General features: G+C 42.9%; 4 protein-coding genes across 7 annotated transcripts in view; 2 read left to right on the top strand and 2 right to left on the bottom strand.

The window, feature by feature from the left end:
• The first annotated feature begins 180 nt into the window (after positions 1–180).
• cnih1 (cornichon family AMPA receptor auxiliary protein 1) lies at positions 181–7,746 on the top strand. The gene is made up of 5 exons (XM_034525391.1): positions 181–360; positions 1,559–1,627; positions 4,241–4,353; positions 4,462–4,605; positions 4,923–7,746. Exons 1-5 carry the CDS (start codon positions 280–282, stop codon positions 4,948–4,950), a joined length of 435 nt encoding a protein of 144 aa, XP_034381282.1. The 5' UTR covers positions 181–279; the 3' UTR covers positions 4,951–7,746.
• cdkn3 (cyclin-dependent kinase inhibitor 3) lies at positions 6,034–11,171 on the bottom strand. Of its 4 annotated transcripts, none has more exons than XM_034525384.1 (8): positions 11,029–11,167; positions 10,367–10,496; positions 10,205–10,260; positions 10,060–10,104; positions 8,984–9,206; positions 7,698–7,729; positions 7,470–7,573; positions 6,034–6,708 (listed from the first exon to the last, which is right to left on the bottom strand). In XM_034525384.1, exons 1-8 carry the CDS (start codon positions 11,042–11,044, stop codon positions 6,619–6,621), a joined length of 696 nt encoding a protein of 231 aa, XP_034381275.1. In that variant the 5' UTR covers positions 11,045–11,167; the 3' UTR covers positions 6,034–6,618. The 4 variants fall into 4 exon arrangements, with proteins under 4 accessions (XP_034381275.1, XP_034381274.1, XP_034381277.1 ...); XM_034525386.1 differs by having other exon boundaries at positions 6,410–6,708; positions 10,367–10,463; positions 11,029–11,153; XM_034525383.1 differs by lacking the exon at positions 7,698–7,729 and having other exon boundaries at positions 11,029–11,171.
• Positions 11,172–11,660: 489 nt separating this feature from the next.
• On the top strand, positions 11,661–17,950 carry LOC117725284. The gene is made up of 15 exons (XM_034525371.1): positions 11,661–11,878; positions 12,213–12,323; positions 12,661–12,705; positions 12,899–13,063; positions 13,145–13,245; positions 13,768–13,892; positions 14,260–14,380; positions 14,516–14,654; positions 14,767–14,871; positions 14,966–15,055; positions 15,213–15,373; positions 15,535–15,636; positions 15,961–16,642; positions 16,825–16,931; positions 17,054–17,950. The coding sequence occupies exons 3-15, from the start codon at positions 12,664–12,666 to the stop codon at positions 17,154–17,156; spliced, it is 2,043 nt and encodes a 680-aa protein (XP_034381262.1). The 5' UTR covers positions 11,661–11,878; positions 12,213–12,323; positions 12,661–12,663; the 3' UTR covers positions 17,157–17,950.
• Positions 17,951–18,006: 56 nt separating this feature from the next.
• sos2 (son of sevenless homolog 2 (Drosophila)) overlaps positions 18,007–26,694 on the bottom strand; it is a 33,326-nt gene continuing 24,638 nt past the window's right edge. The window contains exons 14-24 of the mRNA XM_034525348.1: positions 25,975–26,087; positions 25,439–25,661; positions 25,046–25,165; positions 24,801–24,963; positions 23,716–23,833; positions 23,398–23,570; positions 23,185–23,301; positions 22,450–22,714; positions 22,061–22,102; positions 21,763–21,866; positions 18,007–21,274 (exon numbers count right to left, since the gene is read on the bottom strand). Coding sequence (XP_034381239.1) covers positions 20,762–21,274; positions 21,763–21,866; positions 22,061–22,102; positions 22,450–22,714; positions 23,185–23,301; positions 23,398–23,570; positions 23,716–23,833; positions 24,801–24,963; positions 25,046–25,165; positions 25,439–25,661; positions 25,975–26,087 — 1,951 coding nt within the window. The 3' untranslated portion in view covers positions 18,007–20,761. The remainder of the gene's footprint in view (positions 21,275–21,762; positions 21,867–22,060; positions 22,103–22,449; positions 22,715–23,184; positions 23,302–23,397; positions 23,571–23,715; positions 23,834–24,800; positions 24,964–25,045; positions 25,166–25,438; positions 25,662–25,974; positions 26,088–26,694) is intronic.

The following is a 26,694-nucleotide window of genomic DNA, read 5'->3' on the forward strand; positions in this document are numbered from 1 at the left end:
TTCATAGTGATGTTTGATTCTTTTCTATCCTTTAAGCAGCTTTAAGATCACTTAGATTACAACATGTTAAAGCCTTTAAGTTAATTAGGAGCATTTTATAAAACAAAGACTCGCTGAAGTACCAGAAGGTGGCAGTAATGCGACCAAAAGGACACCAGCTAGCTAAGCACTCACCGAAGAAGAAGAAGACGAGCTGACAAATCTCAACTCGGTTGCGGAGCTGCCTGCATCATCTGCCAAGCGAGCCAGGAACCGACTAACAGAACCCGAGGAACAAAAATGGCGTTCACATTCGCGGCCTTTTGTTACATGCTCGCGCTGCTGCTCACGGCGGCGCTTATCTTCTTCGCTATCTGGCACGTAAGTACACATTTGAACCGCTACGGATAAGACGGAGGAGGGCCTGTTCCGCTCCCACGGCGCTGACGACAGCAGGCGTTAAGAGCGACGGGGAAAGCTGGCTAAGCCCCGTGCTAACGCTAGGCCAGCTTTGTGGCTAAGTAGCCGGGACGTTTTAACGTCTTGACGGAACGTATCCATGCCAACGCCACAGACTCTGCCGCGGCGCTCAGCGCTCTGCATATGTAACATTGAACGCACCCGTTGTTGAATGAATGGCACACACCCTGAGCCTTGGCTCGTAGCTACAGTTGGCTAACGATATCATCACAATCACTCAAACCAATACTATTATGTCGTGTTATCGTAATCACTCTTCTATTGTTTCAACTTTATTGGCCGTAGTCTGATTTATAGAAATAAATAAAATAATCTATCATGCTTGTCAAAACGACCAGACATTAGCGGACCAGCTTGTTAGCATGTTTAGCTAACGTCAACGTCCGATTCCGGAACGACAAACCGCTCTGTGACGCGGCTGTCACCCGTTTCCCGACATGCCACGTTTCTTCGTTTTTATTAACGTTAGTTTTTATTGTCAAACTGTCAACGTTATAAGTGCAGATTGTAAACTTGTAGGTGATGTATCTATGACCCCCAACGCGTTAGCTTCATCGTTACTCGTGTTTACCCCACAGGTATAGTCACGAGATCGATGGACTGTTGTCCCATTCACAATAATAGATGGAATAAATCTGTGGCCAGAGAATATAAATATCATTCCGTTGGTGTAGCAGGAACAAACTATTACTATTATTATTATTATTATACACAAACGCATATGGCTTATATCATATGGTAAACAACAATATCACAAAAAGGGCATTGACAGTGAAGCTTTAACAGTGGTGCTTTAACACTAAAAGATTAATCAATAAGTCAATTTTGATAGTTTTTTTTCCGAGCACTCTCTGAAAAATTAGGATTTTCTTCTTCGGTTTGTGTCCTTTTGCAAATAGCCGGGACTGTTGGTCAAACAAAACATACATTTTGAAGACGGTGGGAACTTTTATATAGAACATTTCTTTTGTCATATACTGTAGAATAAATTACAACTAGGCGGAAACAAAGATCAGTTAATGCATTGCATTTTTCTGCCCATTCATAAAATGAACATTCTCATTGAGCTTTGTGCATTGTGCTCATCTTGTTCCTCCAGATAATAGCATTTGATGAGCTGAAGACTGACTACAAGAATCCTATAGATCAGTGTAACACGTTAAATCCGGTAAGTGACTCCATCGTCTCTCACACACGACTTCCTTGCCTCTTTGACTGCATGCAGAAATGCTTTGTTGAAAGGTCCTTCATTTATTTTAGGATAACTTTATCCTCCTATCTGTCTTTTTTCAATTCATTTCTCTGCACTGTTATGCTAAATATCCTGCCTGTTATTAATTCAGAGATCTTGTCAGCTGTCAAATTCTAATGCCTTTTTTGTTTTGTTTTTCCTAATCTGCTTTTTTTTATTTTTTATTTACACTTTGTTAACGGCAAAAAGACAGTTGAAAAGGTCAAAAAGATTAAAAGGGTCAAAATTGCAATAAAGGTTTGTACCAATCTTTAAAATGCCCGCTCAGTCCAACTCAGTCTGCAGTCTTGTCATTTTGCACGGAGAAGTGTTTGCAAACGTCTTTTCAGTTAACTAATCTCAAGAGTTGAAGCCAGAGTTTAGCCTGAGATTAGACAACATGCCCCCTGGGCTTCGAGGTCATGTAGTATATTGTTATGCAATTACATTTTTTTTTTTTTTTAAATACCTTTTGTGTGCATTTCATTTTTACTGTTGTGAAATTATGAATTTTTTAATTCTTGGTGACCTTTTTAGCGTGCTGAGCGTCAACTGGACTATTAGTGTTTGCCTTCTATTGTCCCTTTTTTATACCTCATCTAACCAATTAAATTGACTGCGTTAAGCTGTTTTATTTAAGTGTAGGAGCCACGGTGCGTCTAGTAGTGGACAATATTAGCTGGGATGAGATGTTACCAAGTGATGAAGTGTAGTTGTTAACTGAAAAGAATTGCAAATGCTCTAAACATGCATGATCTTTATTACAACCTACCCTTTTGTTTGCAAATAGTGTCAACGTTACTGGTACAGTAGATTCTCAGTAAATTCGGAGTGTCAGAAAACCAGTCTCAAGTATTATACAACAGAAACACGACACCAGGCAGGTGCACTGTCCTGAAAATCTTCCACACAACAGTATTCAGAGTAATCACTCAAAGTCCCATCAGGTAACTGGATTTTTGTAGCAAAGCTTTTTGAGTAGTGGGTACTTTGAGCTGTGGATCATCGACGGGCGTGATGCTCGATTGGTTATGCAGGACATGTATTTAACGTTCCAGCTTTAAAGGAACCTTGTCTTATTACACAGTTGCTCCATTTCTATGGAGGCGCGAGCTGCAGTTTCAGATTCCGCCGTTAGCTGAAATGAGCTCGGTGTTGGCGCGGACCGACATCACCTGTGGTTTAGACCAGATGGCTGCAGAATCCCGACACAATCCCACCTCAGCAATATTTGGGGAACACTGATTGGCTCGTGATTTCCGTGGTAGGAGGAGTTATTCTTGTGACTAAAGAAGAGAGAGATTCCTCGTGATGCACTCCATAGTACGATGGGCAGCCTTTTTTTGCGTGTGGATTGTCAGCTCAGTTGGCACGTTTAGTGCTGTGATCAGTAGTTTTTGTATTTGGCAGCACAGTGCAGGGTTTCAACACATTCTAGCCCTTTCCTCCCCTCCACACCTTCCTCTTCCTACACGCCCCTCACCTTTCCATCTGTGGGCTGTTGGTTGCCCCCCACCCCACACCCCTACCCTTTCCGCCCTCTGCTTTTTTTTGAATGCATGGCTTCCATGTGGTGCCTCCATCTGCCCCGCCCCCCCCCCATTCTACCCGCGCACCACATCGAACTCTGTCAACCCGAGGCAGGCTGCTGCATCCACACTGCTCGTGCTCACAGCATGGTCCTCCTCCAGTGTGTCTCCCGTTTGTCAGGAAGTGGTATGATCGCTGCAAAAGATGTTGAGAGGCGCAAGTTGTTTTTTAAACTTGTGGTCAGATGTTTGCATGTCGCATAACCAGGGTGGGAAATTAACCTTTTCTATCCACTTGCAACAATATCTTGTAGATTTTTCTAAATTTCAACGGCAACCCACGTGATGTACAGCAGTTCTAAGTCGGTGGTAAAGACTAAATGTGATGCGTGACTCGGCTGCGTCGCTAAAACCAGTCGCACAATTGTTTTGCCACATTAGACAGAGGACATCTGAAGGTATTGCATAAGTCTCACCGTGGGAGGGGGGGATTAAAGTCGGCCAAGAGGGGTCTTTCTCTCCTGCGTTTAACGCTAACGTTAAATTCACTTCAATTCTGCTTAATTTTTCACCCTGTTTATCTTATTGCGTCAGGCCGGCCGGTGCATGACGATGCACCGTTCATGTCGTACCAACAGCACGACGGCTCACATGTGACATCTCTCTGCCCGTGTAGTAATGTGCAGTAATTTGACATTAAACTGGGCCTGGTAGTTTGTCACAATAGGCTTAAAGTTCTGGTGTTTTAGTAAATGACAATGGTAAAATAAGCATCTCACTGTCTCTAATTAGTATTTCACTCTTGTGTGGAGCTGTTGGCATTTTTTAGATGTCTGGCTCTTTAAATAGCTCTTTGTAAAAAGGCCTAATCATTGACTTTTTGAGGCTTTAACTTTGACATGTATTCCATGTGGCGCCTTACTTGGTAATAATTAAGTATTTTGTGTGGACAGTTAAAACCATTTGTTTCAAGAACTAGTGTGGATTCTGACATTTTCTGTACATCTTTTGTCCTTTTCAGCTGGTTCTCCCAGAATATCTCATCCATTTCTTCTTCTGCGTGATGTTCTTCTGTGCGGCCGAGTGGCTCACCCTCAGTCTCAACTTACCGCTGCTGGCTTATCACGTCTGGAGGCGAGTATCTCGCGTCCCCAAAAAAACAATAACAAAACAACACACAAATCGTGCTTATTCCATCAGTGTTATTTGATTTTAACGCACCCCTCTGGTTCTGTGATGCAGGTATATGAGCAGACCCGTGATGAGCGGTCCAGGACTCTACGACCCAACCACCATCATGAATGCGGACATCCTGGCGTTCTGTCAAAAGGAAGGCTGGTGCAAACTGGCTTTTTACCTGCTGTCATTCTTCTACTATCTCTATGGGTACGGACCTTTTTTTTTTTCTTTCTGCTTTTGTTTTCTTTGTTGTGAGCATTCATGTTTTGGTCGTACGTTTTGAAAAGAAAAATGTGCACAGGACTTTCACGTTTAGTCTGGGAATAACCACTTTGGAAAGTAAATCCAAAAATGTTGAACTGTTCCTTTTTTACCTGCGTGTCATACAGTAGGTCACAATGACCTCCTTTAAGGAAACCGGAGAGGAAGATGTTAAAACCCTGTAAAATCCAAACCTGCGTGACGTTACTGCATAACGTTGTCCGTATTTAACTCGTCCCACTTTCTCCTCCCAAAAAAAACAGGATGATTTATGTTCTGGTGAGCTCTTAAGCTGGAGGACAAGGACCTACCTGCATGTACAGTAGACGGCCAGACACTAAGACCTTAGTGCTGGAACACTGGACCTGCTGGAGACCGCCGATCAGCAACAAAAGACGCCATTTCAAGCGGACGAACTCTCGACACCCCTCCCCTCCATTTAGCCCGTTTTAAGAGAATATCTCGGCCGCAGCGTTCCACAGCACTATAGTTTTTTTTTAATTATTTTTAATATAAATTGTGTGATTTTTTTTTTTTTTTTTTTTTTTTTTTTTGATGCTTGGAATTTAAAAAAAAAAAAAAAGTTCTTCCCCCTCATCTTGTGTTTACAAAAATTGTAGGTAGACATTTTCAGGTGTGCATTTATGTGAGAATCTGAGCCGCATTAATTTTTTATTTTTTTTTATTTTACCTGTGAATTAGATTCCGTGGCCTCGACGTCTAATTTATCACCTGCAGCGTGATTTCATAATCATTGCGGCGAACAAATGGTCAAACGCAAACCACACTTCTCGTTATCGCTCACAGATGCATTACGGTCTTTTTAAAAACGGAGGGCGGGGGCTGAAGAGCGGGGTTGGGGGGGGGGGGGGTTGTCATCACTTAGTGAAACGTGTTGCACGGGGACAATCACAACCTGGTTGTCACGTTGTTTCTTTTTAGAACCGTCTGATGTATCCGCTCCATACTTCAGATAATATCCATCATCATCATTTACACAACGTAATCCCTGTTGAACTCAATGGCAATATTTAAGTGTGACTCCAGCGTAGCCGGCAGTGTGTTGACCTGTATTTGTGTAGAATCGCTCTCGCAGCTATCAATAAATTAGAAGGTAGACTCAACGGTACAATAATGTAGTCGAGCATTAGGACGCGTTATTCTCAAGAGTATGCCAGTGTTTATTTATTCAATGTTTTGAATTTTACTTAAAAGATATCAAGCACTCCAAATACGCACGCTGTGTCGGGTCTTTTCCAGTCATCAAATCTGGAGCGGGATGTTTTTCTCAATAGAATGGAGGCTATTAGACAAACATGTTCATAAATACCAGAGTATTTATTGCCATTTTTCAAGTGTGTGTGTGTGTGTGTGTATATTTATCAGGGAAAGCAATGGTAATTTGTCACGGATAACATCAACATTTTTTTAATGTATTAGATTCCATCATTTCACATCTAGGAAACAACAACTTGAGTTTATTTTAATCTAAATAAAACTATCCCACTCTGTTATAATGGACTGGAGTGTTGTTTTAACTCATGTCCTTTTCACGAGTGGCATAAATACATATTCTTGTTAGTGGAGTGGCTAATAAACAATGTTATGAGAACTAATGTGGAGCAGAAAAGTACTGATTTTTGCTGCTACAGATTTAGAGGAAGGATGGTATTTCAGAAAATTCAGCTCATTGGACATCAACAATAAAATAAACAGACACACAGCGGGAGACCTTTTCCCAGTTGACATCTTCAGCAATTATGACAAACTTTTATTTATTTTTTAACGCTAACATGTTGTAAACTTGCCAAGAGGATATCCTCAAGGCTTTTAATTGGATTATAATGAGGAGAAAACAAAGCAATATATTAAGAGTATTCTGTTAAAGTGCAGTCATTAGAGAATACAATTACATATCACACACAATGAGGAGAACTCTTTCACGGATTAGAGGCGTGATCACCGGGACACCGAGCGCTCTGTGGACACCGCTCGGCTTTCTTGGTACGCCGCGTACTTTTCCCGAAACTCGTGGAGGAAGTTGTATTGCTACAGGGAAAAAAAAGTTGAATTACGGTCTTAATTAAATTTCTAAACAGTTGAAACTTGCTTGACATTGGGTGGAATATTGTCACTTATATTTCTATGATTGCATCCATGTTTACACCATACAGGTCTGGGTCCTTCTCAATAGAGAACTTTGACTTTGACATTTTTAAAATATGTCCCCCAATATTTGTTTTGTAACAAACAATAAGTAGCATTTTTAACAGGACAACTTTGTGTAGGATTTGGTAGCATCTAGTTCAATTTTCTCACAACAGCAATTGAATCAGAAACTTTTAATCTTTAAACTCTCATGTCGAAGCGCTGTCACAGGGATCCATTACGGTATTTATCAAACTGGGTCTTATTTTCATAATTACTGGAAACTTAACTTTTTTTTTTTTTTTAAACTCATAAATAATGTAATAATGAGAAGTGGGAGCAAATTCAAGAAAACTAACTGCAGTGGCTGGTTATCCAAGAGAGGTCACTTACCATAATATTATTATGAACAAGAATATGCCGACGAACTAAATAAAATGGAAGAATTTAATGGAGGAACATTTAAAAATATTCCCCGCTTATTTCATTATTAAATCAACAAAATTATAATTTCTTTATATCTTGAGCAAGTGAATAAAAAGTTATGAAATCAACATCAACACTTATGATATTCCGGCTGCATTAATGCTAAATATCGACATGTTTTAATGAGGCAAACATTTAAAAGCCGTGCGGTTCCTTAACAACAGATCCATACAGACCTTCACGGTCTGTATGGCTCCTCCTCCTCGGTGCTCCCTCAGGATTTCGATGGCTTTGTTTGCCGTCATCGTGAGAGAGAGCTGGAGCAGCAGACAGGCAGCGACTGAGAAACACGAGACATCAGGCTTTTTAAAATAAAAAGAAGAAAAAAACACTGATCTGGTTTGATATGAAAAATGACACAAAGAACAACTTTCAAAGTAAAAGGATAAGTAAAATATTCGTACTTAATCCGGAGCGTCCCAGGCCTCCGTAGCAGCTGAAGGGGGAAGGAGGAAAAAAAAAAGATAACATCTAATCAAACACTAAAAGCTGGAAGCAAATCGCTGAGTTGTGTAATGAGACTTTTACAGAAAATAGAAGTCTTGGTGGTGGATGATGTGCTCTGGTTCTCCAGGGCTGTTTAATTAAAAAATACTTTAAAAATGACAAAACACAAAAGGGTAGAACTGTTGCAGAAAGCATCGATCTATAACCTTCCCTGACACGGTTTCTACGTTCGCGTGCTTGGGTAGCAACGGCCCAGTACAACCAGTTTGTTCCTGTTGCCTGAGGAGCGGCTCCATCAGCTCACTCGGGGGGCCCAGGAGCCTGTTGGGGGGCCTCCAGGGGGGGCCTAAGAGCCTCTTGGGGGGCCCCTCAGCAGGTTTTACAAAGTCACACATGAACCAGCAGCCTTCCTCTGGCTGCGTTGGTCTGTTGAGGCTGCAGTCAGCAGTTGTTACCACACAAAGATCATTTGACCATTTTCTCATTAAATATGTGATAAGATCTTGTTGGAGCACAACAACCCTCATATCATGAAATACATCACTTTTAGATAGCAAATGATTCAATTTGTACAGGAACGCTTTCTTGTTCAATCAAAATGTTATGTTGTTATACCAAGAAACTTCTTTATACTAAAAATCTCGTAAAAAGAAAACATTTCTTGTTATCGTGTCATGCTGCCGTATCCAATAAAAACAAGAAGGATCACTTTGTCACGTTATCACTCTTTTTCATTACTTTCTACTTCATGACTCCTCTTGTTCATGTCGATCAGCTGAGTTAAGCTTGTTTATGGTTTATGAATGCTCTCTTATACCCCAGGAAACTCCATCTTTTTAATTAAAAAAACACAACCAGAAGGCTTAGCTTCTGTTCAATAGTTTAATTGATTGCTCTGATATATAATAAATAAATAAATAAATGTGACCAGGAAAATAAGGTTCATCATCAACTGATTTTAGAATTATTAACATGTATAGTTTCTGGGAAACATTAAGCCAGTCTGTATCATACTTGACAACCAGTAACCAGTACGACTTCTTTTGATGGCCAGTTCAAACTAATTAAACACATTTTGAGTATTTCGATGTCGGAAGCAATTTTTTTTTTTTATCCAGAAGAAAGAGACCGATAAACTGGGAAATGTCAAATACGCTACGCGATTACAAAGTATTTTTTTGTGAATGTTTTTTTTTTTTTAAAGAGACATTTTTGACATTCAGAATCCCAACCGGTGACTCACTGGATCACGGTCCTCCTGTTGTTCTCGAGGCCGACCTGCAGCTCCTCGAGGATCTGGCAGCACTGTTGCAGCTCCGGAGCGTCTCCGTCTGGGAAGGGCGTGTGGTGAACGGTGAAGCCGCGCTGCCGGTAGACCTCCAGCAGGGAGGGAACCCTGTACTTGTTGAGCTCTCCTCTGGTGCAGAAAACAAACACTTCCTGCACCCCTTGGTTCTGGAGCTCTTCTGTTCAAAAGAAGGAAACAAAAGATGGAAAACAGGTTCTTCAAGTTATCGCCTTTTTCCTCCAACGAGGCTGGTTTAAAAACAACATTGTTTAGGGGTGTAGGGATATTTTACATGTAGCGGGTTGGCCAATGCCTCTGGTTGCTCATATTGCTGAGAACATGACCTCAGACTGACAACATATTTCCAGTGAAGCAGAGGGCTCACTCTCTGCCATCTACAGAATGCATCTTCATAAACACATAAAAGAGCTGAAGCGCTACTTTGGCCTCTGGACTAAGCCTGAAATATCATTGAAGTTCATTTTCGGTTGAATTAATTTTCCCTGCTGAAATCTGAGCGCGAACTTGAGGTCTGGAACATTATATCAGACACTTGCTCCACACTCGCACTTAAAAAGCAGCTATTTTGGTGTATTGATTAATGGTTGTAGCACATTTTAAAGCAAAAAAAGAAACAATTTACGGTTCTTGCTTCTTAAATGTGAGTATTTGCTGACTATCTTTGTTTTACGTGACACCAAATTAATTAGCTTTGACTTTTAGACAAAATAAGCGATTTGTATGAGCTTCATTGGCCTTTAGGATACTCTGATTGTGACAAATAAGACCTTTTTCTATTTTCTACTCTTCTATTTTACTAAAATTAAGTGTCAATGAAAACAGTTATTAGTTGCAGCCTTCAGTGACAGGATGTCATTTTCTAAAATTCTGCACACACACACACAACATTTTCCCAAATCCAATTTATTTAAAAAAGAAAGGTAACATAAAAGATCTACATGAGAATGTTAAAATGGTTTTATCCTGAGAATTGTTTATTCAAGCACCAGTAAAGAACAAGGTTGTCTTACCAACATCCCTTTCCAGACTCCTGCGGATGTCTTTGTATTTGCAACCTGAAGCCAAATGAGGAAAACATTGTTTTATTGTCAGTTGCACAAAAAAACTTACAATAAAGTAAAAACGGCAACAAAATATGATAAACTAGAGTTTTACCTGGTAGTGCGCATATCCCAAGAAACTGTGCGCACTCCACTACGGACAGAGGTAACCTATAAGACAATCATTAAAACATATACATATATATTTACATGTCACCATTTACCAGCAAACTGATGCACACACTTTTTGGCAAAAGGAAAACTACTAAAAACGTACCAGGAAACATGAAAGGGCGTCAGCTGCTCCTCTCCAACATCCTCCTCTTCAGATGAAGAGTCAAACTCACTCGTCCTCATGGCTCCAGCCAAGCAGACTGTTGAGACAGGAGGGAGGTGCGACATGTTGGCTGTGAGGGATTATTATTTATAACCAAGTTTAGAGTCTCTGCTCCTCTGATGGAGGCGATGACATTTTTGTTTTGATCACTTCACAAAATAGTAGCATTTGTTTCAGGACTTTTGTTACATTGTGCAGGTCTTTATTTCATGGTGTGCTGTTCCCCTGAACTGACATGTACGAGGGCTAACACGTGCTAAAACATGCTAGAACCACGATGGGTATGGTCCTTTAAATAAGCGAACAGCTAGGCTACACACCAACCTGTAAACTATGAATTAAACATGCTACAGTCCGGGTAGCAGCTAGCTTTCTCTCCACTACCCGAGGTATTAATATTCAGATAAAGACAACATATTATTCAGAGTCATACATGTATATGAATGTTGCTTGAAGAGACATGTTGCTGCTAGTAGCTAACGCTAACGTTAGCTGTGCAACTCTCTCAGACCGATTTCGCGATACCGAAGACAATTACCACGCATCTTTCTGTAACCGTTATTTGAAATAAGATAGAGCGCTACATGGTATTGCATAAGTACCTATATTTGGCTTCATTTACGGTGCCTCTTTGTCGTATTCCTCGCCAGTCACGTCCTCCTCCTGTCGGCTGTTTTGACAGCTCCGTCAGCTGCTACTCCGATTTTGAAAACTCCATCGAGACCAGCAGCCAATCGGATTCGAGTACTGTCCCTTAACCACGCCCCTGTGGAAAAACAAATGAGGCACGTGTGCGCTCGATTTACTCTGCGGACAGATATATACGGGCGGAGTGAAGAAAGTGATTGAAGATGACATTATACTGCACTGTACTGTTACTATGTATTTCAAGCTTAAATATATGCGTGTATAATGTTTGTGTTATTCATACTTTATATATATTTACATTGTGTAGGCTGTATTACACACGTGATGTGTGTATTTCTTGATTTCTGTATATATTTTCAAAAATTATTTCCTTCATCATTCACCTAATCGAAGGCTGCGTATAATAACATCTCTTATTCCTTTAGTTATATTATTATTTTACTCAAGTGTGATCTAATTAAATAAAGAACATTATACAAAAACGTGTTAGTAAAATAACAGGAGAGTGGAATGTAATTGTAATATAACAAATAATTATTTATATATATTAACTATCATAAAGCGATACTTCCATCGGGGCTTCCTCACTTCCTCACAGAGCTGCTCCCGGAGCGTCATCCGGGACATCTGCTGCCGCACAGAGCAGCGCGAGCTCAGCGCGCGACGTTCCGCCTTCAAACGCCGCAAATGCTCCGAAGCCCAAGTTTCTCCAGAGAAGAAGGAAACACCGGACATTGGAAGTCTTTTTGGGGGTTCAGCTGCATCTTTTCAGACGTCCGGAGACATTAGAGAGCTGTAACGGAGGTGAGTGTGCTTCGGCTTTCTTTTATACCTCTCAGGGATTTTCACATGTTTTTAAAAAAAATATTTGGAAACATCTCTAATGTTATGATTTTGTTTTGTGAATATTCTAATATGCGTATAGGTAGCTATGACCGTCATAGTCTTGCAACCAACAATAAAAAACGAGATTTCTGCATATTTTTAAAGTGTTATAAAATGATGTCATTTTGGTTTCGAACTGATTTTATAGGATGTGTTTGCAGTTTAAAATATGAATCTATCACATATTCCATTTTGCTTTTATTTATTCCTATTTATTTTTGCTGCTGATCCACGCCTGCCCTTCTGTCAGCAGACTTATACGGAGGGATTTTGGCTCCTGCAGCCATTTCCCCTGCAGGGCTGAGCTCTTTGGCTGGCTCGCCACTTCCTTAGCAGAGAGCTGGCAGGGGCAACATCTGAGCAGGTACCCAACCAACCACAATAAGGACGTGAAGTCGTTAAATCGGGTTAACAATTGTATTTTAAACTCTTCTCGTAAATTATTTATAGGAAGGGGAAATAAATGATGTGCATTTGGTTAGGAAGAGGTTAAAGATTCACTCTATGGAACAAAAAGTGAATATTTGTGTGAATGAATTACACAGGATGGTGTGGTGTGTTCACTGCAGGGTGGAAATACCAAACTCAATTGTTCTCTTTACAGTTCATCAGCTCGAAATATCAAACAGTTTGTGATGGTTATGCAGATTAATAACTGTGTGTTTGCAAACAGCCTTGTTTGTGTGTGTCTCTCTGAACAGGTCATGAAGCCTCAAGAGGCGGAGCTCGTCTCTGAAATCTCAAAGGTACTCTGCACCTTCATCAGCCAGTCAAGCTTTGTTAAAGAGGCCGTTCACCTTATATATATATATATATATATATATATATATATATATATATATATATATATATATATATATATTTAAAGCTCTTATACATGTCTTGTTGAGGAATCTAAATGCATTTCTGAATAATGAATGACACCCGCCGTCCCCTCAGCTGCAATGCATGGTGTCGGAGCTGAAGACGGGGTTCACCGGCGCTCTGCTGGAGCTCAGTCAGATCCAACATGGAGACACGTACCTGAGGGAGGAGCTGGAGGAGAACCGGAGGGGCTGCCAGAAGAAAGCTCTCCGTCTGGAGGCGCTGGTCGAGTCTCTGAGGGTGAGACTTGGATCGGTTCAGCTGTCGGGAGAACATCTCGCTTGCAGCCGAATGAGCTTCAATGAGTCTTGTCCTCCGCAGGAAGAACTCGGAGGGATGCGCGGTCAGATCCTGCAGCTGCACAGCAACAGACTGAGACCTCAGCAGGAGGGAAAGAGCTCCACATCCAAGCACAGAGAGAGGTGAACAAACACACTAAACATGAATAAACTACAGAGCTTTACAGATGAGAACATAAAGCGTGAGAAATATCAGAAGAAATCAGAAGACCTCTTTCATTAAAACGGAGATCATAATTATGGTAAATCTAACATTTTTGCCTCTGAGGAAGAAGACAAAGATGTTCCTCTTGGTTTTATCATTCATTCATCTGAATTTACTCGAGACTGAAAGCTTTAAGCTGCGCCAAATATATTAAGACAAAACATACAAGAAGTTAAGTGCACAATTCATTTCTCAAATGAAATACAAACACTAGAGACCAGTAGAACTCTTTCCTGGTTTCAGTCAAATCAAAGTGCAAAATGCAGAATAGAAGATGAAAGTCTTCTCCACTAGATGCCTGCTTTGTTTTCCGGTGCATGTGTTCACGTTGACGTCGTCACAATGACTCATAGGAACCGCGTCGACGTGCTATCTTTAGAACAGACGTGTAAAAGAAAACCCGCAGAGAGACATGTTGCCATCTGTCCTCTGTCGTGCAGCAGCGACGCAGCAGAAGCGTCCGGCGAGCGGCGGCCGTGCGACCGTTCGGCCGGACCGTCCCGAGGGAAGCTGCTGCTCCTCTGCTTCCTGCAGGGCCTCAAGGCCGGAAAGAGCGACGGCACCGGTGAGTATGCAAATGACAAAAAAAAGAGTTTTTTCAACTGTTCCACATTTCCTCACTTGAGCCACTAGAGGTTAAAGGGTCAATTTAATTCAGTCCTGGTTGGTGGAGAATTTCTATTTGAGTGAAAAACACTGAAGTTTAGCAGGAGGCATTTTTTGTTGTTGTTGAATCAGGTGTTCATAGATCGTGAAGTTGGCCATAAATGGTATAACGAGATTATATATTTCAATGAACATCTTTGAGATTGCCACTTTTTTATTTCTGTTTGCTTACATTATCAGATTTGGGGAATAAACTTAAGGGCCCATTCAGAAACCGTCCCATTATTTGTTGACGTATGAACATCTTTTTTGTTGTTGTTGTCCAGATGCTCGACATCAGGTGGCGATGCAGCTCCTGCACTCTGAGTGGGAGTACGTGTCCGCCTTAAACCAGCTGTATGACAAATACAGGACGCCCCCAGCTCACCAGATCACCGTGGAGCCGTAGTAAGTGACACATATGACAAAAAAAACAACAACAATAACAGCAGCACAGGTCTGTCCTGTCTAAAAAAAGAAAAAGAAAAGTTTTAAACACAACTGAACTTCACAGATTATTAATCGTTATATTCTCATTTCCAGTCAGACATATGTGAAGTGTGTGGAGCAGCTGTTACAGCGACATCTCCTCTTCAGAAACACGCTGCAGGAGCGCTTGACTGCCGAACACTGGAAATCTCTGGTTGGAGACATCCTGGTGCATCTTATCGGACAGAACGATGTAAGTAGGAGCACTTTAAAAAAAAAAAAAAAACATTTTTTAAACGCCCTCACTCCATTTGACTGAAAAAAATAAAAAGGCGCTCACGACCTCTTTGACTCGGGTCGTCCAGACGGCCTTTTCGGACATGTACCTCGGATACACGGCGACCCTGGCATCGTTCCTCTCGCTGGAGTTCAACAGACTGAATCGCTCCGAGGAAATGCAGAAGATGCAGGTATTTGAAGTGATACGCGTCGACAGTTATTCGGTCTCAGAGCGCCTGAGAAACTGGACATGATGATGGATATTTCCCGTCTTGCATTTAACAGAGCGGCCACGCGGAGAGAGAGGAAATTAAACTGCTCTACCTGCTGTTGGCACCCGTCTCTCGCATCCACGGCTACCTGAGCCACATACAGGTGAGTCAGCAGCCTCACGGAAATATTAAAGGCCTTATGAACGCATATGAAGATTTAGAAACACCTTCAGAGGTACATATAGTTAACAGGTTATTTTGTATTGAATAAAGCAACTAATCCTTACCTTGTTGTTTAATGTCTCTCCATGTTCCTCTAGAACCTGCTGCAGTGGACGGGGAAAGAGCATCCTGACTGCAGCCTCCTGCTGGGAAGCGAGCGAGCGCTGAGGAGCATCTTGTCCCGTTGTCATGTGATCCTGGAGGAAGACGTCCTGTGGGAGGAAGGAGGAGGAGGAGGAGGAGAAGGAGGTGGACAGAGGTCAGGGCATCAAGAGAATGGATGAGCAGATTCACAGTTGATCTACAACGATCAACAACTCATATTTCTGCCTTTTTCACACATCCGATTTAAATGTCGATTTTTATTGCCTTTGGCTCGTTAACACATTCCGAAATTCATATTCATTCTTTGCATGACAGCAGCTGCACGGATGCAGTGGCAGGTGGATCCTCTGCAAAGTGCTGCACCAGGAGCCAACAGGCCAGAGAGTCCCAGCGTCAGCCCGACGCTGCAGCTCAGAGGTGAGTGGCGCCCTCTGCAGTCAGCACAGCAAGCACTCACTCCTTTAAGAAAAGGCACAGAAGCGTTGGCAGGAAAAGGAATTAAAGCACCACATTGATTTAATTGTCATTAAAAAATAATGACAGGAGGAAGACAGGAACAGGAAATGACGGGAACAGGAAAAGCAATAAGGAAGAGGATGGAAAGAGGAAGTTAGATAATAATGAAAACCAGTAAAGGTGCTACAGATGTCCACATCCTTCATGACACTGTGCCCCTCATCGTAACAGTTGATTTGTGTGTGCGTGTGCGTGTGTGTGTGTTTGTGTGTGTCCGTCCCACAGAGACGACCCGCAGCCCGTCAGTAATGGAGTGGACGGGTGTCACTCCATGCGTCTGGAGTGCTGGTCCTGCAGCCCGGTGAGGAGGAAGGTCTGTGGAAGAGAGCGGACCCTCCTGAAGCAGCAGGCCCGGGACTGCGGACACGCCTGCTGCGGCCTCCTCACCCCGGACGCTGCCGCGTGGGGGGAGCACAGCGACTCGGGCCGGGGCACCTACAGCCAGCTCACCGGGAGAGGCACCGACGGGCTGGAGGCCCCTCGCGCCCGTGGCCACGGCCTCGAGGACTGCGAGACGGACCAAGACGACACGTCGGCCTTCGACTACTCCTCCGTGACCTCCTGCAGCCCCGACGCCACGCTGCGCAGGGAGACGACGGGCAGCAACAGTGGCGAGGAGGAGGAGGAGGAGGAGGAAGAGGAAGAGGAGGACAGCCAGGTGCCGGTGCTGTTGAAGCCCTCGTGCAGCCAGCAGCAGCAGCAGCAGCAGGCGCCCCGAGAGAGGACCGTGTGTCTGAGGTGGCAGATTCCCCGGGTGACCCCTCACCCTCCTCTGAGGAACGCCGTGGGGCCGCCGCCGTGTCTGATCGGCTCCTACGGGAAGAGGCTGGTCCACGTGAGGAAGGGGTCTCCTCCTCTACATCCCAAAAGTGCATTCAGGCCCATCGTGGATGATCCATCCAAACAGGTATTTAGACTTTTTGTTGTTGTTGTTGTAACGTGAACACCAAGCTCCGCCCCCTAATATTGGTAAGATCTCTTTCTTTCTTGAGCATTTCTTTAATCAATTGATCCTATATATATATATATATATATATATATATATATATATATATATATCTCTCTCTCTATCTCCTCATCACTTCATAGCAGGTGGATGCAGCTCCGGAGAAAGACAACAGACAAGGCTTCCTACCGATTCCAGCCCCAGCGAGACAAAGCTTTCTAAAATTCAACCCGAGCAGAGAGAACCTGAGGTAAAAGGCTCCTCAGGTAGAATTGTGACAGAGACCCTTGAGATTTACTCAGATTAGATACTTGCATTGGTGCTGAAAATAAAAATAAAAAACTGGTTTAATGCCATCTCTCACCTCTTCAGACCGGGCCCGGCTCAGCAGAGAGGCCACCATGCAGCAGCCGTGAGCGCTGGAGGACTGTGGGAGGACAGTGAGGACAGCGAGGGTCCCTGCAGCACCGTGTGACCCTCCAGCAGAGACAACGGGACCAGCAATAAACACATCAAAACGGTGGAGGTTACAAACGGGAGCTCAATTTGAGATTTCTTTGATGGAGACATTTCCCCAGATGGTCACGACGGCAACGTAACTGCATGGATTGTTGTGAATACGGCAGACAGCTTTGTTTGGCTCCAGCTACATTTAGAAATGTGAGATGAGAGAGATCAAAGAGCAACATTCATCTGAAAAAAATAATTACACTTTTTACACAACGGTTAGACTGAGAAATCAAATGTAATAATACAGATTATATTGTTTTAGTTTTTTTTTAACTGGGAGGTGGTGATGTATGACACAATGTATAAAGTTAGCTTAAAGAAAGCTAATGTTACTAATAAATATTACTTCATACATTTAAATGGGTATATTTTAATATCGAATGGAAGCAGTAACGTGACATTTTGGAAAACATGCTTATTTTGCTTTCTGGTGGAGAGTCAACGTCCCTCTTGATTGTGTAGTTAAAGCTACGTGAAATATGAGGCAACGTCTGGCTCTATTAAATAGCAACAAACCACTTAATATGTTGTGTATATAGTTTATGTAACATATCCAAAAACCGAGCTGTAAAAAGGACAATCCGTTAAAACAGGCCAGTTAAAGGTCGGTAAAATGTCGGTTGCAGATGCATCTTAGTGCCAACAGACACATGAAAGTGGCAGTTGTTTTTATTATTAACTAACACCAACAGAAAGTAAATACTTTATTAAAAAAAAAAAATCTCAAAATTCTAAAACCACTTACCAACAAAAGCCGAGAAAAAAAAGCTACATTATCAGTAAAAAAAAAAAAAAGAAACGAGGAGAGAAATGAGTAGTTCAGTACAAAATAAGACTGGGTGATTTATTAATCTCATGAAGACCATTAATACAAAGCAGTTAAAAGGCCACATACCATCAAATAAACCGACTGCTGGATCAAGCTGTTACAGCGCCACTGGAGGAAAACCAATCTGTTATTCTGTCGGGGGTTAAAACAAAAACAAAAAAAAACAAACAGAAGACGACAAAACTTGGCAAAATTAACCCCACCGATACTGGCTTTGGAAACTCTGGGGGAAAATGGACAGAACATGAGTGAAGCGATTGGACTTCAGCTGTCGATTAAAAATCCTCCAAAACTGCCCTTTCATCTCTAGTTTGATCAGAAGTTTAATCGTCCACAAAAGACGAGGATTATTATTTTTCTCTCCTCATTTTGTCCGACATCCTGCTCGTCAGACATCCTCAGGCGTTTGTGCCTTTTATAGACATCGTGTGGACACAGGAGGTGGTGGACTTGTGGTTTTTTTTTCTTCTTTTCTATCCATATCCATGTAGAAAGTGAGTTTGAACAGTTGCATAGGACCATTGCATTTAAAACGTGACCTATTATAACAACTGTGGCTCTTCAACAGTACAGCCTAAAGTGCACAAAGTGTGTTTCTCAGAAGAAAAAAAAAAAAGTCCAATTCTTCACTATGCTCAAATACTTGCAACTGAATAAAAAAAAAGATAAAAAAAAAAAAAAAGGTCTTTATGTATTCAACTGCAACTTTTAATACAATCCCAAACCTCCGTTTAATGAATGTTAGCATTAAAAAATCTTTGAAAAGGAGAAAAAGGCAATTAGTAGGATGTACAAAGTGAAGCACACGTCTAAGTAAGTGCTCGGCGTACTGAACTGTATTCTTTTTTTTTTTTTCATTGCTTTAAAAACAGCTACGGGGGCAGGGAAGAAAAAAATGGCTTTCCTCAGTTAATACTCCCAGTGTTTCAACTGGAGATTGTCTGTAAGTAAGTTAGTGACAGTGACCTGTTTTTTTCTTGTTTTGTTTTTTTAGTTTTTTTTATCCGACTGTAGCAGCATTGGATTATTAGGCAATATTCGACTGAACAGATGCGGATGAGGGTACAATACAACGGGGGGGGGGGGGGACTTGCCACTTTATACAAATTATTTAGTTAGTGTATACATGTTATATATACACAGTATCCACAAACATGTACAATTTCATAGTGTATAGCTTTGTTCTAAACATTACATAGGCAACTTTATTTTTTTTTTTAGCATTTTAGACACCATTTGCTTATTTCAGTAAAGTAGAAAAAAAAATAAAAAGGCACATCTGAGCATGATGCATGGATTATTTCAGTCTTTCCAAAAGAGAAACAAAATGTTTTCAAGCAGAGAAAAAAAAAAAAAAAGAGACAGAAAGAAGAAGTTGGGTTAAAAGGTTCCTCTTTTTCATGGGTTTCTAGGTACGTCGAGCAGCCACTGGGGGGAGCCGACCCAGCTCTGGTAGGAGGTTGCGTGCTTCCAGTGCTGAGTTTTTCATACCAATGAAGAAGAGTTGGTCATGGGGGGTGTGTGGGGGGGCTTTTGGAGAAGAGCACTGTGTCAAGACAGCAGCGCACGTCTGTGAGGGGATCGGTTAAGACATCAGCTGTGGAAGAGTCGGAGAGAGAAAACACATTCAGCTCTCCCCGCCTCCGTCCTGGATCGGTGCCGTGTGATATCGTGGCAGACCTCCCTGCTGTCGCACGCCGCCGAGGGGGATTCTCAATAGTCTGATCGAAGAAAAAAAAACCTGCCGACTCGGCCCAAACTCGATGTGCAAATGGAGTGTTCTCGGCTCTCGCTGTCCCCATCCGGGCCGAGAGGACTTGGGAGCCTGGGGTCAGGAGGTCACCGCTGTTGGATTATATTCTTTTTTAATTTTTTTTTTTTTTTTTTAAAGGCAACAATTTGTGGCTGCGGAGAGGCCTGTCTTCAGATAAAAACAGTCGAGACAGTTTGACTCACGTCTATACAGTCACAGTGTACAGTTGAGATACAAGGTGTGTGTGTGTATGTGTGTGTGTGTGGGGGGGGGGGGGGTTTCAGTGTCGCCTCAGATTCTTTTTTAATGTCACATTTGTTTAAAAAAAAAAAAAAAATAATCCCTTTTCCCCCTGCATAAAATAAGACTTTGGCAACTGTTTGTTTATCAGTTCGTAGGAAAAAACAACAACAACCTATCAATGGAAATGTTTGCTGCTCACAGCCACTGTGAAAGAGCTACGTCTGAGTGGATCATTGAGGAGGAGGGAGGTCTTACAGATCTGGGAGCTGCAGCACGACTCCAGATCATGTCAATGCCCAAAGAAACAAAAAGCATGACATTTGACGCTACAAAGTCCAAGGCCCCCCACATTCACCCCCACCCTGACAGAGGAGTGGGACGTGGGGTAAGTTAAGAGTGTGAGGGGGTGAGAACTTTCATCAGGAGCAACAGTCCCGCTCCATATAGAACAAAAAGACACAAAACACTCAACTCCTTGTTGTTTATTAGCTGGCACACCGGTGAGGGTTTCTCATTGGCACAGAGGGTTTATGATGAAGGCGGAGCTACTGATCCCCTGAGAGGCACAGCGGGGAGGTGATTGTTTGATGCAGAGGGCGGGTGGGTGGAGTTAAGTGTGTGTGGAGCAGTGTTATTCTTTCTGATCAGTAGCTTTGAAACCACTGTGTCGTAGTTTGAAGTTTGCATTTCAAGATAACCTCTTGGTGTTTTAAAAAAAACAAAAAAACACAACAACAACGCAGACTCACTGGCTGCTGTCGGTGTTCTCCACCAATGAGAGGCCTCGTAGCGGCGGCGGCTGCAGCAGCAGCTCCCTTTTGTATGTCTTTGGTGGGAGTTTGGGGAGTTGTGGGCTGGAGTTGTGGCGTGGGGGGACAGGCGGAGCAGTGATGGGAACAGGAAGAGGGTAGAGGCTGTTCTGGCTCGCGCTGAGCGGGCAGCTCCGCCTGGGGATGCGGGGCGACGGCGTGCTGGGCGGCGTGTTGGGGGAGCTGGGGGAGCTGCTGAAGTCCCAGTGGTATCGGCCCACGGGGGAAGGCTGCATGTTGAGCGGGTAGTTGATGAAGATCTCCGGGGGTCGCTGGGGCACCGGGGGAGGCGTGTCGGGCAGAGGGTCGCGGGGTGGCGGAGGAGGAGGGCTGGGCAGGGGGCCGTCCATGGGGGGGCCGTTGTAGACCAGCGGTCGAGGTTGGTTCCTGGGCAGAGGAGGGGGCAGCCGGGGAGGGATCGCTGGGGGGCTGTCGGACCTGGAGCTCAGCTGACACAGAGACACATGCAGATCAGAATCGTGTCAGAAGATGATTATGTGATGAAAAACAACATTCAAAAAATACATTGTTATACTTTAAAGGGTCAAAGACGTTGAGGACCACTGTGTCAATGCATTCATACCATCGGTCAGCATGCATCTATGATTCTTTATGCCCGTTCACTAATACACATTTGAGATCATTGTGTCCCCTTCAGGCCAGTTAGTGATACATAACACATTTACCAAAACACACCCTGCAGGAATATTTGCGCCAGTGCAGGAAAGTTGCCACCGACACGGCAACTCCCGTCTGCCCTGAAATACAGAGAGCTCTCCTTGGCGGCGACGAGCTTAAATCAGCATTGCGTCAACTCGTTTGGCGAGGGCTTAAACGTAACGGACGTTCATTCATATGTAAAAGTGACGCAGTCCGACTTGAAAAAAGGTGTCGTAACTACGGGCACGATCGGTGGGGAATGATGCCCCGCTCTTACTTTGGCTTCGGACATCGCGTCTTTCCTTCGTGGCGGCAGAGGAGGAGGCTTCAGCAGCTCCTCCCCGAGGTGGTGGAGGCTGCCGCAAGACACGGACTGGAACTCTGGGAGGAAAAAGGAAAAGACACTCGCGGAGTTAAAATAAAACAAACGGTGTCGGCGAGAGATCAGGAACAGGCCCTGCTCGCGGTCACAGAGTGAGTGAAAAATAATTCATGGGATAATCAGGCAGAAAGCAATCATGAAAAAAATAAATAAAAATAAGGAATTCATTGACAACAGAAAAGCCCACACTCACTTGAAGGCGGCAGAAGAACAGGAGCAAATATGGAGTTGCTACCTGTAAAATTTAAAAGACGGGAGAAGATGATTGATTTCTCAAGAAAGGTACATGCTCTCATTCAGAAATAGAACTTTCCACTTAGCCACAGTTCAAGTTTATTCTTTGCAATAATAAAAATAGCACTGAGGAACACATCAGTGGGACAAACGGCATCACAGCGGAAAGTCACGGGATGCAATACATCAGCAGAAACACTGTAAACATGAAACTCATTTCGGTATTTACTGACACGTTGAGAAACTTTCGCTCTCTCGACCAAAAAAATAAAATAAAACACTTCCCGATTTTCAAGAAGGGGAACAAAAGACGCCGCCATGCCGAGTTGGAGCATCAGCCGAACTCACCACCGTACGTGCTGCTGAAGTCGTGATCCATGAAGACCGAGCTGAGGTCGGAGGAGGCCGACTGCGGAGGGGTCGGCGTGTTGGGCGAGGTGGGCACCGAGGCCGACGCCGGCGTCTCCGGTTCGGTCTCGGCGATACTCCGGAAGGTGATCTTGTGTGGGGGCTCCCTCTCCAGGGGGACCGGGTGGCCCTTCAGGGTGCCAGAGGTAGACGTTCGCACGGGCCGGATCCCCGGGGACTTCAGAGTGTACATGGTCTTCCTGGGCTGCGGGGACGAGAAACAGAAAATCAACAGTGAGCGCAGCGAAAGAAGAAGAAGAAGAAGAAGAAGAAGAAGAAGAAGAAGAAGAAGAAGAAGAAGAAGCGAGGGCTTCTTGAAAACCGCCCGCTGAAACGTTTGGTCTCAAAATGTCTCCTTACCTCAAAGTAATGGTTCATCTAAAATAATAACTGACTTTTTAAACATGATTCTACAGTTTAACTGAATGCATTTAAGCCTGAAACGGGCTCTGACTAATACCTGGCAGAGCAGCTTTCAGGCCCATTCCTCATTTCAGCTGCTTCTCATCAACAATATTAGAAACATGTTGCTAAACAGAGACGAATATGTTGTCCCACGGGTGTGAATCATATACAAAGATCCAAACAACGTTTTTTTCTTCATGGATCTGCAGTCAATGTGTATTTGGGACTAAAACAGGGCCCAGAACTGAACCTCAAGACAGAAACACTTACAAATCGAGGAGCCTGCCTGCAGTTCCGTGGCTCAATATCCAGAGACATCTTGAACAGGTAGTCGGAAAACTCCTTCTCACTCCTGTTGTCCATCGGGTTCAGGTTCTCGAAGAACCTCTGTGCAAGAAAAGAGAAAGGAAAAAACACACGTTTTGAGTTCAGGATCTGCGAAACATGTTGAAACAAGAAAAACGATGAGGGGCGAGCGCTCACCCGGATTTCGTGCTCCACCTTCAGACAGTAGGGCTGGTTCTGATACTGCTGGATCTCTCCGGTGATCTCAGCCACTTTCCTCCTCTTGCTGAAGTTGATCAGCTCCTTACCGTGGCGCTTGAGGAAGTCGGGGTTGCCTTCCTCCGTCTTCAGGATGTTGGTTAAATAGATACCTGAGGATGAAGACGATGGCGGTCAGTTTGAAATGCAGGAATAAAGAAACTTGAAACTCCCCATTGGGTTTAATATAAATAATGGTGACTGGAAATCACACACGCACGCACACACACACACAGAGAAAACCCATAAAGGACTTACCAAAAAAAGGCACACAGGGTGGGTTTATTGACTTGAGTTTTGCCAAGTATTTCTTAAAGTGGTCCTGGCTCAGCTCCACAGCCTCTTCCAGGATTTTCTTTTTCCTCTCTGGTATTGCCTGTGGAGCAGGAGGGAGAAGAAAAAAAAAGTCCAATAAATGATGTTATGATTTTAGTATTGAGTTAGAAGACTTGTAAAAACAATAGAGATCAGACATTTCACAATAGCTAATTGAATAAGGCCAAATGACAGCTTCCTAACATGCCAACGAGTGCGCATGTTTTTAAATTTTAAATAATGGAGCGACAAAAATAAAAAAAGGCATCATTCAGCAGCTGGATGAAAACTATTATTTGTTGTGAGTTATGACAAATAAACATATTTTAGCCATGCACATTATGTGAAGACATTACACTCAAATTAATACATTTACAATTAAATAAGGGGCGGTTTTGTTCCATAACGAAGCTTTAACGAAAATAAATGAATTTTACATCTGTTCAAAATCTAAAATCAAATAAATGTCCAACTGCAAGTGTGAGTAAGTTAACCTGCTTAGAGAGAGATAAAAAAAAAAAAAGGTTTCACGCATTCTTCTTCTAACCTGGCGCCAACATTACCCACAATGCAACAATTTGGTCCTATACACTCACTTCAGCGTTATACAATTTGTCATACACATGCAGTTGCACTTTCCCAACACTGAAAAACAGACTTTGAATTGTGAAAGTTTCCTTTTAACGTCTAACGATGTAAAGCTCAGCGTGAGATGTCCTTAAATATCCTCAGAATATACGCCAATAGTGTTATACATTATTATTTTTGCACGACTAGTATTGTAGTAAGGATCTTAAAATGCCCGAGTTGTATCTCTATATTCCATACATTGTAATTGTTGTTTCCTGTTGCAGCGTTTGTTTATTTACTCCTAATCTCTTTGGTTCATCGGTGAAATTTTCTCCTTCATCTTCAGGGGTCAAAAAGTAAAAGTAAAAAGGGAACCATAGAGTGAGAACATGCATTGGGAAATGTTTCCTTCTGATGAAGATGGAGTTCCTTCTGACTGCTTCAATGGTTCCACTCACCTCGAAGGTGTGGTCCAGCCTGTAGACTGGGACGGAGTTGATGGCACTGACCACCTCCAGCACGCCGTTGAAGTTGTTGAGCTCCTGGAAAACCTGCAGAATCTCAATGACCCGCGATAACACGGCCACCCTCTCTTCCAGGTTCATGGTCTCTACGATGCACCTGAGAACGACACGCACAGTTACATAGAGATATATATATATATATTTCTCTCTCTATCAAATACTTGAATCCATGGACTCACTTCTCGAACCACAGTGTGAGGTTGGTGGTGTGGCGGATCATGCGGAGCAGGTTAGGAGAGTTCTTCTCTTTGTCCTCTTTGGTCCAGACGCTGCCGACCAGCTCGGACGGACGGACCGCCCTGACGAGGAACACAGTTTGTTTGTTTCAGACGGGCAAGTAAACAATTTGATCCAAACCTAAGGACGTTTATTATTTCACTCTCATGTCTCATCTCCGGCACGTCATCTTATTTATCAGAATCGGAGCCGTTTATCGTGCCTGTACGTTACACCTACGACGAATTTGACACGGTGAATGACGCCAGAACAATAAAGATATTATTTAGAAATAGAAAATGTACTATGGTAAACAAACAATCAGAGTAAACAAACTACTTTGGGTCTTCAGTCACCTGTACAGCTCTGATTCGAGCACAGTCAGCTGGCGGGCGATCTCTATGGGATGAAGGGTCATGAGGTCAAACGAGTCCACTTGGCCCGCTCTGCAGATGTGCCACTCGATGGGAGGAGGCGGGCTCTCGAAGGTGATGTTGTGGCTCACGCCGTTGGACTGCGTCTGCAGCTTCCTCCTGATGATCTTATTGATCGACTCAACCCACTTTCTCATCGACTTGCCTAAAAAGAATAAAAACACAGATTTCCACGTCAAGTATCCTGCATCACGGCGTTTTGCTTCGTTAAAGATGAGAGACAACCTTCAAACAAACAGGATTTAGTCTTAATTCTGATTTGTGAGCCACACACAGGCAGCAGTCTCCACCTGCGACTCACAAGTTAGACTCAGAAACATTAAATCATGTGTTGCTGTTTAATGATGCCTACAAAAAAGAAGATATGTTTTAATGATGCTGGATACGTTTCAATCATTAAAAACATAATTATCTGAGAGATTACTGATTACTGATGTGTGAACATGAGCAGTTCTGACCTCTCAGCTGAATCTTGCTGGAGATGTACTCCTCTAATCGACTCCTCAGCTCCGGATCGTTCTCAAAGTCGTAGAAATGATGTTCGACCCACTGACGGAAAACGTTGAGAACCCTGTGAGGCAAAGACACGTCGACAGTATTAACTCATTGTGTGCGTCGTCCTCCACGTGCACAACGAAATCATTTTACATTCATGTAAAAGAAGATAGGAAACAAACATGTTCACCCCGGACATTTTTACTGTTTTCTTTTTTTTTAAACTTTATTGGACAGTTGGTGGGGAAAAGAAAGACCGGAAAAGAGGGCAGAGAAGAAAAAAAAGGTACGACATCCAACAACAAAAAACACATAAATTAACAGTAAAAAAACATGAACTTTATAATAATTGTCAGCCACAGCGCTGCAGCTATTAAAACTGCCATGGAGCTCTACCAACCACATTTAGTTATTTTAAATTCACCAAGAAATCCAAATAGTAGATTAACTGACGTAGAGGTTTGTAGGATAGAGACATGTCCTTAATGGAACAGTTTCTGGCTGGTGGCCAGTGTTTATTCTTCACCCTGTCAGTTCACGTTTTTTAAAGGGTGTGTATTTAAAAATAAAAACAGTCGGCACGTTTAAAAAAAAAAAAAAAAAAAAAAGGGCAAAAGCTGTGCCTGAAGAGCTATTTTTGTGTACTTTTTAGAGTCTCCTGGATTTGAAGCGCACTGCCAGAC

The sequence above is a fragment of the Cyclopterus lumpus genome, chromosome 22 (genome assembly GCF_009769545.1).
Source record: "Cyclopterus lumpus isolate fCycLum1 chromosome 22, fCycLum1.pri, whole genome shotgun sequence".
NCBI lineage: Eukaryota > Metazoa > Chordata > Actinopteri > Perciformes > Cyclopteridae > Cyclopterus > Cyclopterus lumpus.